This window comes from Leptidea sinapis, chromosome 8 (assembly GCF_905404315.1).
Source record: "Leptidea sinapis chromosome 8, ilLepSina1.1, whole genome shotgun sequence".
Taxonomy (NCBI): Eukaryota; Metazoa; Arthropoda; class Insecta; order Lepidoptera; family Pieridae; genus Leptidea; species Leptidea sinapis.
The window spans coordinates 11879628-11900879 of NC_066272.1; the positions used below are offsets into that span (position 1 = coordinate 11879628).

The following is a 21252-nucleotide window of genomic DNA, read 5'->3' on the forward strand; positions in this document are numbered from 1 at the left end:
ATCATGAATGGGGTTACTAACAATAACAATTTTGGTACTTGGAATGATTGGATGGTTTCTTAGATTCATTAAATTTGTTTAATTAAATTGTAAGCGTGCTTCATATAAATATTATAAAAAAAATATTATATCCATTAATTTAAGAAATGTATATCTATAATACATTATAATAAATAATATAAACAAAATTTAATATAAAAATGGAATTTATTGTTTCTATTTTTTATTTACTATTCTTTTACTCTCTTATATATACAGGGTGTCCCAAAGTTATGGGACATGAAGGGAAAGTACCTTAAATATCGAAGATAGGGTATTTTACTGAAAGAAGACTTTATGTTATTTTTAAAAGTTAGTACATCTGCATTCAAAGATTTTCTAAAAATTACCTGCCTCGTCTGGGAATCGAACCGACTGAAATGTAAAAAAACACCTCTACTTTTATAATGCCAATAGAAACAATGGCCAAAAACTAATAACTCTTCTTAAGTAACATAGTATTTTAAAAGAAAGGAACAACGTAAAATGAATGTTTTCCTACTTGGATTGGTACGAATGGACCGATTAGATGGCCGGCCAGATCCCCGGACATTACAACATTAGATTTCTTCTTTTGGGGATACGTGAAAGATATGCTATACAAAAAGCGATACGAGAACGTGGGCGAGTTACAAAGAGAATTGTGCCATATCATATCGAGTATTCACCATAAAATGATAAGAAAATCAACAGGTAGCGGACTCATTAAAAGATTGGCGATTTGCGTAAGACAAGAGGGATCATATTTTGAGCATTTAATTTATTAATTTACAAAAAAATACACACTTAATTGACTACTTTCTTTTAAAATACGATGTTACTTAAGAAGAGTAAATAATAAATATGAATAAAGATACAAGGTTTAAGGTAAGGACAAAAATTGTTGTTTTAACTTAGTCTTAAATGCAGCAGTAGAGGAGTGCGAAAACAGGTCGACATTAATGTGAGAATCCAATGATGAACACATTCTGTGAAGAGGCGCGCGATTCCCAATATTGGTTCTAGGAGTCAGTAGGTTGAAAGTTCTGTGCGTACGTAAAGACCTGGCAGGAACATTGAATGGCAAAAGCTCGAGAAGTTCAGGACAAGCTAGATCATCCACACATATTTTTCTTAAGGTGACACAGTCTATTAAGTGACGTCTTTGGCTAAGTGAAAGTAAATTGTATGTTTTTAAAAGTTCGTTGTAGTTAGCCCTACCACAATTCATACGATAGTTTAAAATGCTTAAAAATTTCTTTTGTACAGCTAAGTATATGTTTTATATAGAGATTGTTTGCGATAAATATATCTACATTCCTAAAATAGTGTATGATTTTCTTTTATCAATCATATTAAGCCTTAAGTAAAGAAACATCGCCTGTTGTTTTAATAAATAAATGTAAATTTGTAAATTTATACAAAAAGAACATACGTTCATAATAATTTATTATAGTTAAGTAACGCGCTGCTTAAATTAAATTATCATAAATCGTCGATTATCATATCATTATCAAGCTGAGTCTATAAAATTGACAGTTTTATATTTAGCCGCCACATTATAGGGAAATTTCGAATATATTTTAAGGGAAATGTTCATAATAAACGCAGATAATTACGTCTCAGTAAAGATTTATCGCGAAAGTTCCGAGTTAGTTTAGTTATAAAATACGAAATATCTGGTTGAAACGGTAAATAGATCCGTTATCTGCTGGTTGGAAGTGTAACGCGCCGATCTCAGTGTCATTAAGATGGATGCAAACGCACTTTCATTACAACACCTCGCTTGGAGTGTGGGACTTATATAAATTAATTGACGTCTCCATTATTTGCATATTCCGTACCTACTCATTTTAATTTTGTTAGTGTACAAACAATATCTTCAAATAAACAGTTAAAATCGAGAAAATAAATATTGCTTACAGAACTTTGGACCCATTCAACAGTCGGTAAAAATAAAATAGGGGAGGTCTTTGCTTAGCAGTGGGATGAAATAAAATTAGAAAATTGTTCAAGGGCTAAATACAAAAAGCATATTTTATGTAATAGAAAAAAGGTGCGTGGGACAAGTTAATACTAAATACAAGTGAACACCACAGGAATAATATAATAGAAGTGGGTGATACGTGTTTTTGTAACCATCACGTCGTTATGACTAGCATCGGTCTTTTTACAAAAAAAAAAGGCAAAAAATTCTCATTTCAAACCCTTGCTACATATTTCTAACGATGTCCGAAACAGCTATGCAAAATTACCCAATGCTTCTGCCCTGTGCTTCCCCGGGGCATAAAAAGAAAGGGAAGTCTCAGTCCTAAGAGTGTCGTAAGAGGTGACTGCATTTACCAGTGGGAGGCTTCCTCGCCCAGGATCCCGGCTAGATTATGGGTACTACAACGGCGCTTTTTTCTGCCGTTAAGCAGTAATGTGTAAGCATTATTTGTTTCGGCCTTAAGTGCGTTGTAGCTAGTGAAATTACTGGGCAAATGAGATTTAACATCTCTCAAGGCGACGAGCGCAATTGTAGTGCCACTCAGAATTTTTGGGTTTTTCAAGAAACCTGCTCGTCTCGTCCCTAATTTTCATTTGAAAAAATAGGATAACTTACAAGGCTACTACCTAAATATAATGTTAGGACATTTTAAATAATGACGTCATAGCATACAGCCTGACAGACTGACTTCAGCGCCTTTAGGACCAAATTAGTACAATTCAAATGAATCAATTAAAAAAATCAATCATTAGGTATGTTTAAATAAATTCCTATACATAATTCTGAATTGTATAATAACTAGCCGTTCCCTGAGCGAATTGTAAAAAGAAGGAACGTTGGGATTCGAAATCATAAATTTCGCATCGAATGGTAGTAGTTTCATGTCAATATGATCAGTGGTTTAGGCGTGATTGAGCCTCAAACAAAGACCATTTTCATAATATATAGACTAGCTGACCCGACAGACGTTGTTCTGTATATATAATAAAATAAAATAATGTTTTTATATGAATTTGTCAATAATATATCATAACATCAAAAATTACTTCGTAAAATATCCACCCTGCTGTCGTAATGAAATTGTTTCACAGCAGAACTGTCAAACCGTGCGTCAATAAATTCTCTCATAGAAATTATGTATGCACACATCAAAGGAAAAACAAATTTCTTGTTTTTATTTAATTTAGCAGCATTTTTCACCATTTATTCACCTTTTAAACCTTCCCTGGACTTCCACAAATAATTTAAGACATAAATTTGCCAAGTCGGTCCAGCCGTTCTCGAGTTTTAGCGAGACTAACGAACAGCTATTCATTTTTATATATATAGATAGACATATATATAAGACAAATCCTATAGCTCAGATTTGACTTAACATTTTTGTTGCAGTTTTGTGCTGAACCCATTAACACCAGTCCAGGAGACGCGGTGCTTGCTGCAGAATGACACACAGGCCAACAACCCGATGGCCACTCCTCAGGTATTTATTATTCTTGTTTAAATATTCATTTTTTGTGAATTTTAGTCCATTGATCGAGGGAGTTGACTTACAAAACGTTCTATATTATGTATAGAACGTCATTGCTCCCTGTTGTTAACTATAATGAAATTGTTTCACAGCAGAACTGTCAAACCGTGCGTCAATAAGTTCTCTCATAGAAAATATCTCCAAACAAAAAAATAAAATAAAAATAATTGTGGGTCCCAAATCGAAATAAAAACTATCCTATCTCTCAAGTTGGACCAAACTGCACTCCATGATGTAATCCCCATTAAAATCCGTTCATTAGTTTAGGAGTCCATCGCGGACAAACAACGTGTCACGTAATTTTTATATATTAAGATAATATGTATATATACTAGCTGACCCGACAGACGTTGTTTTATACATAATAAATAAAAACCGTTTTTATGAATTTATCAAAAATATTTGATAACATCAAGAATTATTTCGTAAAATATGCGCCCTGTTGTTATAATGAAATTGTTTCACAGCAGAACTGTCAAAAAATATACATATGTACATACAAAACAAATATTAGAAATAAAAAAAATTATGGGTCGAAATCGAAATAGAACCTATCCTATCTCTAAAGTTGCACTAAACTGCACTCCATGAAGTAATCCCATTAAAATCCATTCATTAGTTTAGGAGTTCATTGGGAACAAACATCAAGCACGTTATTTATATATATAAAGATAACACAAACTCAACATTTTCCCATTCTAAAGAAAAAGAATAGAAAAATGTAAAAGGAACTATTCAATAAGTCTAGTAAACTTAATTTAAATTAAAAAACAAACATTAACTCTGTGACATAATTTCGACTGTAGGGTAATGGGTAACCATTACGTGAGGTAGGGCTTGATGACTTACGGCCGTTTTCAATAACCTATTTATCCTTAGTTTAACTTACTAGAGGTAGACAAATCTATTCTTTTACGCTTACTTACATTACAATAACCTATCGACATAAAGCATTGAACTACAACTATATTGGACATAACTATGGACAGATAAGATCTTGTCATTAAACGGTGATAGCAATATATCCGTAACTAGAGATACGTTATTGAAAACGGCCATTATTCAGTTATTATTAAACAGTGAGTTAGTGACAGGGATAATCTCTGGATCTACGGAACCAATTTTGAAGATTCTGTTACCAAAAGAAAGCCTATTTGTAAGACCGTAGTAATCCGAAAAATTTAAAACAATTTTTGGTGGTAGTCGGATTTGCAAAGTCGGAGAAAACGGTCGAACAGTAACTTTACTACTTAGAGATATATTAGAGAAATTATTTTGTATAAGTATCTGCATGTGGCAGCATTGTAACAACCAACCAACTACTATACTAATAAATATAAATTACGTAAAAATTCTTGTAGTATTAAGAAGAAACTGAAATCATACATCTTAAGTCACAAATATATACACAAGATTTATCTGGCAATAATGTTATGTAGTTAACGTACCTAGATTTAACTCTTTGTTAGCATATATTACAAACCCATGTGGTTTTCTGATGCTAGCTATAAGTATTTTTTTTGTACACTTTTGTGTAAATAAATAAATAAAAACTTAATAATACCTAAGTATAATAGCCCAAACACATGGTCGGAATTGGTACGGCCGGACCATCTGACGGCTTGGCGGACGTCGTACTCGGTACGGTGTGGACGGTAATAATTATAAACAATTTGTTATGTTTTTAAAGTGATAACCCTCACTTATAGGAATAATACACAACTAAAATTTGAAAGCAACAATTTATGAACGATGCGGGTCTCGAACCACAACCTGAGAGTTGAACAAAGCATACAAGATTTCATTACGATACATCACTCGAACGGTTAGCCCAGTTAGAAGAGCACTCGCACGGAACGCGAGAGGTTTTGTTTTCAAATTTTATTCGGTAAAAAATTATAATTTTATGCCATAGACAATGCGGCATGTCATCGAATATTGTGCGCTACCGGACCGCGTCCGTTAGTTCGGCCGTATCAAATCCGATCATGTGTTTAGACTATTACACTCAATACATAACACCGTTACTAACGTAGAAATAGAACTATATGACAGTCATGTTGACCTTTGAGAACGGGACCTTAACAGGCAGAGATATACAGTACAGGAAATCTATCCCGCTTGAATCAATAGATTCAGTGATAAGTCAGGTATAGTCATTTGAATTCTGCCAATTAAACTGGGCGATATCTAATTAAGTATTCAGATTTAATCGGTCAATGAATAAAGCATTCAAGACTAACTACCAACAGTCCGACTCCAGAAGACTCTTGCCTTCAAATTAATTTCCGGGGCACGTAACTCATGTAAATATTATGGGAGAGGTATAAAACTGCCGTCTTTGACTGAAAAAAACTTAATCGTTTTTTGTCCGGTTATATATATTCATATAAACCTTCGGTTCCGGGCTTTCTATACATTGAATGTCCCTTGAATACCAGGCGATTGTGGCGCGCGAATTTTTGCATGCGAAAGTGTATCTGTGCGAACAAAAGAACGCTTATAGTTTGGGTGATTTAAGTAAATTTATTTGAAAGCTATTGAAACAATCTACTATAATAAGTGCAAATTATTTTGTGTCTTCATTCTATTTGACACAGACCTTTCTTTCGAAATAAAAGTACAAAGTTGAAAAACAGTTATATTTAAGAATAAACGAGTATTCTCAATGATAATAGTTTTTGACAGAATCGTAACTTTGACTGTGTTAAAATCATCCTCAATCATCTTAAAATTGGGTTGAACCAAGTGGTTCCAATAAATTATCAAAAACTACCCACTTTAAACAATTATGCAAGTGGAAAACTCAATAAATGTTTGCAAATAAATAAGGTAACACCACGATAAATTATCAGCTACGTGAGGAAGCATAAAAAATAAATTATCGCTAACGTTGTCCAAAAAATAAAGTTAAAACTTGTATATAAAGTATTTATAAATTTGATGTTATGTAAATCAAAACTCTCATTAAACTCAATATAACAATGTTATAACATTAATATTCCTAACGCGATAACTATATCAAAAACATTAGTGACTCAAATGTCCCTTAAGCGTTTCTAAGTAGTGTTACTGCATACAAAATATCACTTTTAAAGCCAAAACACGATAAACACGTACAAATAGACGTTGCTTTTTCCAAAGTCATGACTTTAAACACCGGTATTATGCACATAAGTAAAATGTTATCGTCATGAAATATGGTTCCACTATTGTACGCAGCTTCTTTGTATAAATAAAACATAACACAGTTAGCTGTTGCAGACAAGTTTCGCGACAAGTTTTTATCTCGCCATACCATATCCCACATGTTTCAGATAACTTCGTGCAGAATAATCTAACAATTTATCGATCTGCGTATACAAAATTGAAATAACATAAATTATTATTGTTCATATTATTTTTATGTTATATAATACATATAATAGATGTTTGTTGTGGATTGTTATTTTTTTGCATACAAAACATTTTAATTTAATTTTGCGGATTTAAGTTTCAAATAAAATTAGAAAAACAAAATTTTATCAATGATGCGGGACTCGAACCCACAATCTCTATCTCAGTAAAACATTTGGTATTTTTAACAAGATTTTCTTTGCAAAAATTTCTCAAATATACAAATAAAATATCAAAACCAGACCTGTTAGTAGACCACGTAATGAGAAATAAATAATGGACAATTTGTAATGTTTTTAAAGTGATAACTCTCACTTGTGAGATTAAAACACAAATAAAATTTTATGAACGATGCGGGACTCGAACCAACGACCTCTAGCGTTCCGTGCGAGTGCTCTCCCCCCAACTGAGCTAACCGTTCGAATGAGGTATCGTCATAAAATCCTGTATGCTTTGTTCAACTCTCAGGTTGTGGCTCCAGGATCTACTTTACAGTTGATAACCTGCTCAACACCAATATTTGCATATTAGGAAATTGACTTGAGATGTCGCTCTTGCTAATCTAAACAATTTGTTATGTTTTGAAAGTGATAATCCTCATTTCTTCAATTTTTGACATTCGTTCATAAACATTAGTTTGCAAATTTTATTTGTGAAATAATTGACAGTTTTTTGAAGTAACCCTTTTTGTTGCAGCGATCTGTAAATACTTACTACATGGTAAAATTGCAAGTAAGGACGGAGAGTGTTTGTCTGCGGCCGTGGGCGTTCGAACGAGTGCCGGGCAAAGCCCTGCGAGGCTTGGACAATACTATAATCTACACCTCGACCAAGGAGGCATGTCTTGCTGCCTGCCTCAATGAGGTAATGTATCCTATTTGCTAGAATTACTACATGCTATAGCTATCTTCATGACCATCGTTATTTTATATAGATCTAGTCGTGATCGGAGGTAATTTGTCTTTCCCCGTTTATTTTCCACTATATCTAGAAAACTAGTTATCTTTCTATTTGCTTTATGATCGTGCTCCAGTTAGTACATAGAGAAAATCGCCTAGGTATTTATTACAGATATACACGATACTATCTATAGGTGTAAATTGCTTGATAGTTTCAATACATTTAAATTTCTAGTTTTAACTTGATGCCTCATCGAATACTTTTTTTAATGAAAATAAGGGACGAGACGAGCAGTACGTACACCTGATGGTAAAGGTGATGCGCCCTGCCCATTACAATGCAGTGCCGCTCAGGATTTATGAAAAACCCCAAACATTCTGAGCGGCACTATAACTGCGCTCGTCACCTTGAGACATAAGATGTTAAGTCTCACTTGCCCAGAAATTTCACTAGCTACGGTGCCCTTCAGACCAAAATACAGTAATGCTTACACATTACTGCGTCATGGCAGAAATAGGTGCCGTTATGGTACCCATAATCTAGCCGGCATTCTGTGCCTCCCACTGGTGAAACTTGTTCAATTATTATTTTCAACACACTTGCTCGTAAAGTCAGCCTTATTACATTGTTTTTAGGGCCATAAACCGAACTATAAAATACACGTGCATAATTATATTACACACTAGTGCATTATAGAATTATCCCTACAAAGTTAAGTTCGTACCCAAATTCAAATTATAATTGAGAGTAAACAGAGCATTTTCAATTTATCCGGGTAATACAGTTTTTTTTTTGTAACAACAAAGAGGTTATATACCGTTGTAAATCCATTACAGTTTTGAAAATTTATAGAATACATGTTTTTTTTCCCTCGTAAGTGTGTTGAAAATTTGCGTATGAAACTCGTAAGCAACTTGCTCACTAGACAACTGGGCTGATTTAAGCCCTCGCCTGCGGCTCGGGCTCAACCCACAACCTCCTGTATAAAGAGCAACTTAGCTCACTTGTATCATAATATACTATTAATAATAAAGCCTTTTCTTGAACTAAAAATAATACAATTTCTTGTATCTAACTTATATAAAATCCAGGTAGTCTTCAGCTGATTACCAATTGGCAAGCCTCCTCCAACCTTTTCCACTCCTTTCTGTCTTTGGCAACCCGGCTCCAGGTCACTCCTGCAAATTTGTCCAGGTCATCCTCCCATTTTTGGCGGGGTCTTCCCCTTTCTTTCTGGTTTCTTATGGCATTCCTAGTATACCATTCTGTGACCTTTTTGTTCCACTTATCCTTCCCTCTACTAATATGTCCAGCCTACTCATAGGTCTCGACCATTTGTGCTTTTCCTGATGTTTTCTAATATACTATTATGTTAAAGTAATATTTTGTTCGGTACAGAAAAAGTTTCCGTGTCGTTCAGCTGAGTATGAGTATGGCAGCATGAGATGTGCTCTTAGTGATTCTGATCGTCGGACAGCGCAGCACTTTGTCCAACTAGTGGATACACCTGGAACTGATTACTTTGAGGTAACTACTTATTTTTTTTCTAGTTTAATCCACTTCATATGCTTACTCTCCTAGTCTTAGATATTCTAATAAAATATTTTAATAAAAGGTTAAAATATATTTAGTGTTCTAGGAAACAGGACTTCTAGGAAATCGTATCTTCGGTATCTTTTTCAGTTTCGGCTGAGATCGAATCCAAATGATTTTCGAACACACACTTAAAACGAGTTAAATGAAATAGCAAACGATAATTAAAGGTTGTGAAAAAATTTATTGGTATACAGATTTTGGAATAATATTGTCAATGGTAGAGTAGAGTTTAGGTGCGGCCGAAGATTGGGTTAACTATCACCCAAAATTAAAACTTTTGCCGTACTAAGATTTTTTTATGCATCTTGCCGAAACCGGAGCCAAAATGGAATCTTCGGTAGGTCAGTTAAAAATTACCCGTAATATTTTATGTTTCTCCACGTCTGAGTGGTAGTTATATTTAACTAATAAATACCGATGGACATCGAAACAATATTCACAAACGAAAATATCGCGAAGTGCGAATTGAACTTTTTGGCACTTTTTTGTGAATCTTCCGATATTAGTATTGGTGAGAGAAAAACTCGATGGTGCAATAATTATATATGTTTAAGGTGGTAGTGATCACCTATCGCCAAGTTTGCCTCACTCTCAAATGGTTGATATAAAAAAATACAAAAAAATGTTTATTTTCGTTAAAAAAAAAGGGAAAAAATATACGTAAGTGAAGGTTCGACGTCCATCTAAGCATTATAGCGCCTGTGTTAGGAGACTACGTTTTTCCATAGCATACATATAAAATATTTGGTACATAGCTTAGCCAGTTTTGTAGATATATATTTAATATATTAATTATACATCTATTCGTTATTTTTGAGGTTTATATAACAATATTCCTCTGTAAATACATATGTAGATATGTGCTTAAAAGACTAGATGATATTTTTAAAATTACCGTAATTATAAATCGTTAAACACACTTTTGATCAACTATTTCGAAAACTGGATCTCCTTTCTATTAAATTGAGAGATATTATAAACAATGGCGACTAAATAAGATCGCAGGAACCAAGCTTCCAACACTTTTTATTATTTATTAATTGTTTTAAGATAAGAATTACACAATGCTTAATTATTGTTAAAAATTCCTTTTACCTTCGCTGATATAATTTGATTTATATCGTGTCGTTATGCGAGAACAGACTACGCGCAAGAATTTTCTCGCCATGAATAGGGTAATGTGTTTCTCAGCACAGTTAGCGGCCCTGATTCCGCGCAAAATTGAATTCCGAGAAAGGAAATACACGGGAAACATTAGAATAGATAGCTGTGCTAATAACATTGTATTTGTTAGCGGTAATGTACTTGAAGTGATTGTGAGTGTGTGGTCTTGTAGAACTTGTGCCTGAAGGCGACACAGGCGTGCAAGGGGGCGAGGATATTTACTGCGCCGCGTGTTGGCGTGGCTGAAGATAAGGTGGCGCAGTATGCTGGCCTGCATTACTACACGGATAAGGAGCTACAGGTATCTTATATATAGCAGACTTCATTATCATAAGTCCTTTAATAACTTAGCTCGATAGGTTTTTTTTTATGAAAATATGGGAGTAGACGAGCAGGGCGCTCAGCTGATGGTAATTGATATGCCCTGCCCATTACAATGTAGTGCCGCTCAGGATTATTAAAAAACCCAAAAATTCTGATCAGCTCTACAATAGCGCTCGTCACCTTGAGACAAAAGATATTCAGTCTCATTTGCCCTGTAATTTCACTAGCTACGGCGCCCTTCAGGCCGAAACACAGTAATGTTTGCACATTACTGCTTCACGGCAGAAATAGGTGCCGTTGTGGTACCTATAATCTAGCCGGCATCCTGTGCAAGGGAGCCTCCCACTACTAGGACTCACTGAGCACAAATTCAAGAGCGCAATATCTTTGACAAAGAAGACTTACTATACTATAGTAGATTATATAGAGGATAATGATGCATGGTTATTGTAAGGTTCTGCGCAGGCCACCTAAAATTGTATAATATAATATTAAGTATGCTAAGTTCAAGTTTGTTATTAGTTCTTCTCTTCATGGAATAGCCCCTTTACAAACTGATGTAACATCATGACGTTTAACAAGTGTTCTTGCAATATGTTATGTTATTATCACTCCCTATGGTAAATAAATATATTTCTATTTATTTAAGTCTCTATTCAAAACGACATTTAAAAACTGTCATGCGTTCACAGAATGTAAGTGAGCATATTGTTATGAGGTCACGATCAACGTTCTTAAAGCACATGTGCTCTTTTATACTTTAAAGTCAAATTCGATAGAATACGGTAACAGCATTAGAAGCTATATATATTATACAAGCTGTTCACGCTTCGCTGGGCGAATTTTAAAAGGAAATAAAATAATGAAGGAACGTTGGAATTCGAAAAATAAGTATATGCTATAAAGTATAAACTATCTAGGATAAAATTCGCATCGAATGGTGGAAGTTTCATGTCGATACGATCAGTGGTTTAGGCGTGATTGAGCCTCAAATAAAGACCATTTTCATTATTTATATATACAGGATGTCCCAAAGTAATGGGACATGAATTTTACTGAAAGAAGACTTTATGTTATTTTTAAAAGTTAGTTATTCTGCATTCAATGATTTTCTAAAAATTACTTGCCTCGTCTGGGAATCGAACCGACTTAAATGTAAAAAAAAAACACGCCTACTCTTATGATGCCAATCGAAAGAATGGCCAAAAACTAAATAACACTTCTTAAGTAACATAGTATTTTAAAAGAAAGGAACAACGTATATATATATAGAAGATTATATGATATTTCCACATGCATAGAAAAGAACAGTTTAACAACCTTACACAAATATTCTTTAGTAAAATAGAAATTAATTTATATATTATACAATTTTCCTTCGTATGTCTATTAAAATCACAATATATAATTAAGCTTGACAACTATTTTGCAATCTGTTATGCAGGCAGTTTTAAAAATGCCTTATTTGGTGATGCGATGTAAATATTTAAATTTAAATTTGAGCTTCAAATGCTCAAGGCTCTATCTATTTATTCTTAGTATAATAAAGATCTCTTCTTATAGAGTATATTAAAAATGAAGGGATGATTATGTATGATTAAATCAATTATTTCTTACATAAACCTATTAATCCTAATAAAGTTATCGTGAATGGGAAAACGGACCATGAATCAGACGCTATTAGCGCAAGCATTCATATTATCCAGTTTGTAAATACATTTGAAATATTTTATCCAACCGTCATCCTCGAACAGAAAAATAAAATACAGACAGCGCGGGAATGACGTTTTTGTAATTAAAGTTTTGTTCAATTTTCACAGCGATATTAGTCCTGCTATAAGAAATATCATTATAACAGAACAATTCTTGTTTTGCATATATTAGCTTTGCTATTCTTGGCGTCAGCTGTACTATTTTAATCATAAAACGATTTTTATGTCTTTTACGATCGTCTTTGCCCACTTTTACTATAAATTGCAACGTGGTTTTATTCGCGTCGAATTATTCAGTTGAATTATAGGTATAAACATACGCAGTTCAGTTATAAATAATCTTAATTGATGCAATTTTTTTTAGAATACCGAAACGTTTATCGTCTGTTTCATTTGTAACTCTTTATTGATTACACTATTCTTTTTTTTTAATGAAAATAAGGGACGAGACGAGCAGGACGTTCAGCTGATGGTAATTGATAAGCCCTGCCCATTACAATGAAGTGCCGTTCAGAATTATGAAAGATCCAAAAATTCTGAGATCACTACAACTGCGCTCGTGAGACTGCTCGTCCTTGAGACATAAGATGTTAAGTCTCATTTGCCTATTAATTGCACCAGCTACGGCGCCCTTCAGACCGAAACAGTATTGCTTACACATAACTGCTTCACGGCAGAAATAGACGCCGTTGTGGTATCCATAATCTAGCCGGCATCCTGTGCAAAGGAACTTCCCCCTGCTTTAAAACACAGATAATATCCGAGATATCTCACAGTTATTTTAAATGAATGATGTGACTTCTTCTAGCATTTATCAATTTTTTTCCATATGGTGGGTCCATATGTTTCTCTGTTGAGGTAAATCAGAGGAAATAAGTATTAAGTAAGCAACTTAACCAAAACCAATAAGTAGTCTTCACTTAGTTTAAACTAATTTTAATATTTGTTCAATTTATTACATTTTATTATTCTATAAAATTAAAGACATGGTTTTGTCTAGGTCACTTCGGAAGCAGCATGTCGCTTGGCTTGTGAGATAGAGTCAGAATTCCTGTGTCGATCATTCTTGTACCTCGGAGCTCCGCATTCTTCAACATACAACTGTCGTCTCTACCATTTGGATCACCACACCTTGCCTGATGGACCTTCAGCTTATCTCAACGCGGAAAGACCTCTCATTGACGACGGGGAACCTATCGGAAAATACTTCGAAAACTTCTGTGAGAGTGAGTACATACCTACTCAATATTTAGATCAAAATCTGTATTTTTTTTATTACAATAAGGGACGAGACGAGCAGGACGATGGTAATTGATATGCCCTGCCCATTACAGTGCAGTGCCGGTCAGGATTCTTGAAAAACCCAAAAATTCTGAGCGGCACTACAATTATTGCGTTCGTCATCATGACACATAAGATATTAAGTCACATTTGCCCAGTAATTTCACTAGCTATGGCGCCCTTCAGACCGATTTATTTTTCTCGGAGACGCGCGTTCTTTTTATTATTTAATAGAATGGATATAATAGGTACTACAAAACTCCAAGCTACATTTTGATGCATTTTAATGTTTACTTTATCCACATAAAATACATAAAAAACGCCAAATTAGGTTTTATGTAGGGTTATCGGAAAAGTAATTAAGTGTTGTATTAAAAAATTGCGTACTAGACACAAAAAGCTTATAGTTTCAATTTCAAAACAAAAAGTGCAATTACCAGTGTGATGGCGTCTGGGATTAAATATGAAAATAAGAACATATTACTGATAATACTGAACTGTGCGCGTCTTGTAATCATAAATTGCTTGACAACGATGTACACTTACTACACAGATACGTGGCATGGAAGTGGCATACATAATCTGAATTAATGATGTTATTATTTTCTTATTCTTTGTTCACAACAATGTTAATGGTTAAGATAATCAGAGTGCGTGGTGTCTTTAGAATTATAATATCAATGGTGAGATTGATGAAACTTAGAGACAAGATAGAATTATCCTGATGGAGCTCTTCTTTTATGACAATAAGGGACGAGACGAGCAGGACGTTCAGCTTATGGTAATTGATACTCCTTGCCCATTACAATGCAGTGTTTCATGATGCTTGAAAAACCCAATAGTTCTGGTTGGAACTAAAATTGCGCGCGTCTATTTGAGACATAACATGTTAAGTCTCATTTGCCCAGTAATTTCACTAGCTACGTTTTTTCCTTCAGGCCGAAACATAATAGTGCCCTCATATTACTGTTTCACAATGTCTGCTACCCATAATCTAGCCGGAATCTTATGCTAAGGAGCCTCCCACTGGTAAAGAAAGGTATGTGTAAGAATATAACCCTGTAGGTGTTAGTTAGGTATCAAATTAAATAATCTAAGAGGATATGATTAATATTTATAATACGCCAGTGCCGGAAGTTTCTTTTGACACAGGGACGGATGAAAACGTGAGGGAAATATTTAATAGGACTATCTTATTGTAGTCGTTATTAGTAGAGCTGCGTCTGATAATAACACGTTCATCCGTTTGTTGTAGGTTTATAAATGGAGTCAAATTAACTTTATTCAATTCTACCTTCGCACGACACGCCACAAGTTAGGATATCATCCCCACCATCTGGATGTGTGGCGGTTTTCAAGGAGCTTTCTTCCACGTACTACAAAGCTGTGCAATGAACTTCCTTGCGGCGGCGTGTGGTGTTTCCGGGACGATACGACGTACCTTCAAAAAAAAGCGCGTACACCGTCCTTAAAGGCCGGCAACGCTCCTGTGATTCCTCTGGTGTTGCAAGAGATTGTGGGCGGCGGTGATCACTTAAGAACAGGTGACCCGTACGTTCGTTCCTTCTATTCCATAAACAAAAATTCAAATAGGCTTTAACTATGCGCTTTTGAATCGTCATTATAAATATTTAATTTTAATTATTGAACCATATGTTCGGAAAAAGTAGTGCTCGTAATAAGAACACAATAAAGTCAAACATGTCTTGTTTCTACGAAAATAGAACATGCATCACTTAAAACACTAATCAAACAAAAAAAATTTACAGAATTACGGCCTTTGAAATAAACTGACTACACCGTTATGATAATTCTGAAGTTTTTCGAATGTCAAACAGTCTTGCAAATAAACGCGGGAAACGTTACACGTCCGAATAAACCAATCATAAGCAAAATGTCTATTCGTAAACATTTAGCATATTCTTGGTTTATTCTCAGATATAACTTTATACCAAGTTTTATCTAAATTTAAAGAGATATTCAGAAATAGCTAAAAAAGTTTTCTTCTATTCACATCCAATAGCTAATTTATATTGTATGTATACATTATTGCATAAGAAAGACGAAGTAAGAAATGATTAACAAGAGTGAGAAAAATATTTTACTTTCATACAACTTCTTGTACCTAATTAATTTTTGGTGTCCCGTGACGCTTATTTGTAACGTCTTAATAGAGATTCGATATTGCTCAATTTTGATTCTGTCTGTTGGTGGGCCGCGTCAGACTCAATGGGTCTAAAAAATTGTTTGAAATTACTTTCTCCAACAAAAAACATTTGATCTTTATTGTTGTACATTTTACTTTTTAATTACATTTTAGAATGCTGATATGTATGTTTCCATACAGTTATATTATTCATTATGTAATGCAGTGTTATAATTGAGAAGTTCCCTTTCAATTATTTGATTAATATGAAATCTGGGGATAAGAATAAATCGAGACAAAATTGCGCAATAGGTGTGACTTTCACATGTGGATTTTTGTACGGCCTTGCAAATAAACTTGGTATAAAGTTATGCCTCAGAATAAACCAAGAATATGCAAAATGTTTACAAATAGACATTTATTTGGACTTTTCACGTTTCCTGCGTTCATTTGTAAGGCTGCTTGACATTCGGAAAACTTCAGAATTATCATTGTAATGACAGTGTTGTCAGCAATATGGTCAACATTATGACGTCTATAGTCGACATATATTATTGGTTTATTCTTAGGTATAACTTTATACCAAGAATGGTATAATATTATAATTCGCCTGGTATTATCTTCCCTTTCTTCTTCATATTAAGTTTATTTGAAAGGCCTGTAGGGTTTTGAACTTAGCTAAAATTAAGATCAATAAAATAACAACATAAATTTTCTCTTCGTAATTTTAAGTCATATATATATCTCACTTCTGAATTTTGAATTTTAAAATCTTACGCCACTCGGGATATGCCCCAGCGCTTAGCCGATCGTACAAACGAGTCCAATTAAAGAATTCAACAAACATACCAATATTTACAATTCGGAATTTCAAGTTGGCTAAGTGGTCAAAGCGCTGGAGCGTATCCAGAAAGGTACCGCCACCTTTCTGGAGACGCTATCCCGCATCATCTTAAAATTTTGGTACGTAAATTAAGTTTGTAGTTTTTTGTATAGTTTGGTTCATCAACAGTGTAGTATATTTGCATAGCTTGTTTATTTATTTGGAAATAAACACAGAAACATCCCTATAGACGAAATAGATAACATGAGAAAGAGATCAACCAGGAAAGAAATAAAAATTGTAGTAATTACACAAAATCTAACATAATCACATTCCTACCATAAATTTACAACTTAGCCTAAGAAATATTGCAAGGACAAATTTAATGGTGACTTTCAACTTATCATGCAAATGATTGAGATATGTTTTATTAAATAGTGTTCACCTTTCCAAGCAAAATTTTAAGATGCGCAGGAATTTCTTTTGTGTCATAGATGTAGACATCTGACATTCATATAGCAAATACAACAGATCCAAACGGATCCAAAACGGAGTGAGATATTTCAGATGTTAATTGCATAAACCTCCGCCGGTCGAGTTTATTTTAATCTATACTATTAATATTATAAAGCTGCAGTGTTTGTTTGTTTGTTTGAACGCGCTAATCTCTGGTACTACTGGTCCGATTTGAATGATTCTTTCAGTGTTGGGTAGTCCATTTATCGAGGAAGGCTTTAGGCTATGTTGTTTTTTTTTCAAAATTAGGGATCCGTAATAAAATTGCTATTTTATAACACAAGGTGTAAAATCGAAAACCTATTTTTGCGTGCGCTGCAAAAACTATTGACAATAGAACAAAATGATGTACAGGCTATAATATAGGCAATATTTTATTACTTATAAAACTATCGCGTGAATTATATTTTATATGGCAAAACAACGTTTGCCGGGTCAGCTAGTATTAAATATTGCGACCGATAAATGCAATCTCTACTTTGCGATCCTTAAATTAAGTAAAAGAAATTTAAGTGATTGTTATTCCATGAGTAATATAATTAAACCACCCTTAATGATTGACATTTTTTCTGTAATACAAACAAACGTATCTAATATTTAAAAAAATGCAAAAATGAACACTTAAATAAATAATCTATGTTTAAAAATAAATTCCTCTGGCCAGGCAGTCAACAACTCCTGAGGATGCCTAGTACTATATATACCATATCTCCCGGTGGATAGTCGATAGTTCAGCGTGTATTCTGCATTTAAACTATCTATATAATACCATTTTATTATTTTAGTCTATTATTATATTTTTTTAATGACATTAAGCCCTGCCCACTACAATGCAGGGCCGCTCAGAATTCTTGAAATACCCAAAAATTCTGAGTAGCACTACAATTGCGCTCGTCACCTTGAGACATAAAATGTTAAGTCTCATTTGCCCAGTAATTTCACTAGCTACGACGTCCTGTGCAAAGGAGTCTCCCACTGCTTAATTATCTTAGTCGCCTCGTTCGACACTATTCGGGAGGGAGGGAGATCCCCATTTTTTATGCCCCGGGGATGCACAGGGCATAAATAATGTTGCTAATTAATAGAATTATTATTGAGAATATATTCTACAATAAATGCAAAGTAATTTATAATTATGCAACTTCTTACAGTAACGTTAACGGAAATTAAATGCTTAAGAGTGTTGTAAGTTCAATTAAAAGGAACTTCTCACCTTATTCGTGGGAATATTTCATTGTATGTAGACCCACAGATACAGTAAATACGGTAAACTTGTACATATTGAGATAACACACTGTGAGAACCTAAAAACCCTGTGAAAAAGAATTATTAATACAATTATTAAATTATTACAAACTTATAAAGATATTTTGATAGCAACTTATATTAATATAACATACAGTGCAACTTTTTGCTATAAGTCTTTCTTAGTCTTATTCCAAGAATACTTAGGGAATAAAAAAAAATGCAGATAATAATAATGATTTTATAATAATAGTAACAACTTTATTGGCAATATAATTACACTGCTAATCATAAGTCGTAAGTTATAATATAACTTTAACATTCACTTTTGTATCTTTAACAATTAAAAATATACTTCAACCTAAGTTAAAAAATAATAATGAAAAATAAATGATAAATAAAACAGACATAGTAAAATTATAAAAAAACATAACATTGAGGAGCAGTGCAATCACTTTATTGCTGCCAATCGGAGGCCCACTCAGTATACGGCTATTTTCTAGGCTAATGTAGTCTAGAAAATCGAAAATCGAGTTAAGTCTTTCTTTCTGGCGATGTATATACTTTAACAACAAGATCACAGAAAATGACCAAAACAAATATATTACCAAATTCGAATGAATTGTTAAATAAAATTGCAAATGTTTGCTTGGACAGCAAGTTTTCAAGGGGACTGCGGTTGACAGGAGTTGCGTTTTAATCCATAAAAAAAGTATTTTGATCAAATGTGTTAGACTCTTTAATCAAATGTGGAACAATCGCTTTAATAAAAAAAATACTAAGTGTCAGTAGGCTAGTAATTACAATAGCTGCAGCACCATTCAAGCCAAAATGCAAATTTTGTTGGTGGGGCACAGAAAGTGGGCAAAAAAAGGCACAGTTGTGTGTCACCTATCTACCTGGCATCCCGAGCTATGAAACCTCCCACTGGTAAATTCTAATTTCCTGACTTCTTCCCCCCAATAAGTACTTACACGTCGAAAACTCCGTTACTATTTTCACAATCTGGAAGTGTCTCTCACATAGTAAACTGTATTCTGCAAATAACTTAAAGACCGGTAATTTCAACGAAGGCGTTGACTTACCGCCAGATAAACATAATTTATCTCGTCATTTATCGTAATAGTTATGTTCTAGACGTAACATTGACAAAACTTGATACTTTCCAGTTTACTTACATAGAAATTTATAAAGAGTACATAACAGGTGTTCATGAGATATAATCGAATGTTCCGCTAGAAAAGATCAAGAATAGCCACCTTATTACGTGAGTCGGCTGCCAATAAGTAAAGATTGCCATCTCTCGTATAGATCCGATTCACGACAGAAACTAATACCGCTATGGAATATTCATATAAATCCAGATCCAACATTACCGTTACTATGAATTCAATCCCTTGAATTTCCGTCTCGGTAATGAGAAACGTAATTGCAACAGCATGCTAGATTATCTAATACCAGTAACCAATAGACGGCCAGTATCAAATGAAGTGCGGTGCCGATTTGAAATAAATCGAATTAGAGATGAAAAGGAGCATCGCTATCGGTTACACGTACACATAATTTCGTTATGTTTACAATACAATCTAGCTGAATCATGACAACGGTTGCATTTAGGTGCAAAAAGTTACAAAGCGATCGCTGGAGTCGGCCGCGGCCGGTGGCCACAGACTCGCTCGTGCGTGCCTCGTAACGGTGTTGCTACAACACCAAATTGAAAAGATGTTTTTGCGGTGCGGGCGCCGCGAACTCCGTATAGTCTTCGTCCAGTTCAATTCCGGATGAAAGAATTGATATAATATACTATTTGATGACGACAATTGTATGCATTGATTAACTTACAGTGAGACGGATATGGAAATTCTTTCTTAAATTAACTATTGCGTACTTACTATAAATTGCTAGAATTAACTGTTTTAACGCTGTTATAGTTTCAAACATTTTATGCGCTCTTTTGTCAATTCTATTTGCACTATTTCGTTATAATATCTGTAGTAATATCAGTATCTTATTGTCAATGGGAACTATTGTTATTGAATCGATTGTAGTCAGTCATTTAGACGTTGTTTAGTTTTTTCTCACTTTAAAAATATTAGTTGAATTAAAAGTGAGAACAGTTACTTTTCTATTAAGCATTATTGAATCATAAAGAGCTTAATGAGTGTAAGTAAACATACTTACCTACTTAAAGAATGATACAGCCTTGCGTGGCCTTGCCAATGAAACCTGCGGGGGTCAGTGGCCTGTTCGAGTCTCTTGGTTATATTACTTATTAGCGCTAATGTGATCCTAACTATCTTGAAGACGTTAAGTAAATCTATTTCTTGTATATCAATAAAGCTTTCGTCTTTATAAGAAAACGTATATACAAGATAATCAATCAGAAAATGTACATTGAAAAGTTCAAAAGTCTTAGAAAGACATTAGTTTTTTTAAATGCTTTTAGCATTTCGTTTTTGCAGTTTGCATTCGAGTTATTTAATATGAAATAAAATACATGTGTTAAAAAATTTATTGTTTTACCAGTAGGACGTACAAGGAAGCGATAATGTGCAAACATTATTGTGTTTTGGCTTGTAGCGCGCCGTATCAAGTGAAATTACTGGCCTAATG

At 33.9% G+C, this 21252-nt stretch overlaps 1 protein-coding gene across 1 annotated transcript in view; it reads left to right on the forward strand.

Annotated features, from left to right (window-relative positions):
- LOC126965670 (uncharacterized) overlaps positions 1-21252 on the forward strand; it is a 91207-nt gene that overhangs the window by 52352 nt on the left and 17603 nt on the right. Inside the window, exons 4-8 of the mRNA XM_050809384.1 lie at positions 3398-3488; positions 7629-7796; positions 9231-9359; positions 10765-10893; positions 13629-13854. Coding sequence (XP_050665341.1) covers positions 3398-3488; positions 7629-7796; positions 9231-9359; positions 10765-10893; positions 13629-13854 — 743 coding nt within the window. The remainder of the gene's footprint in view (positions 1-3397; positions 3489-7628; positions 7797-9230; positions 9360-10764; positions 10894-13628; positions 13855-21252) is intronic.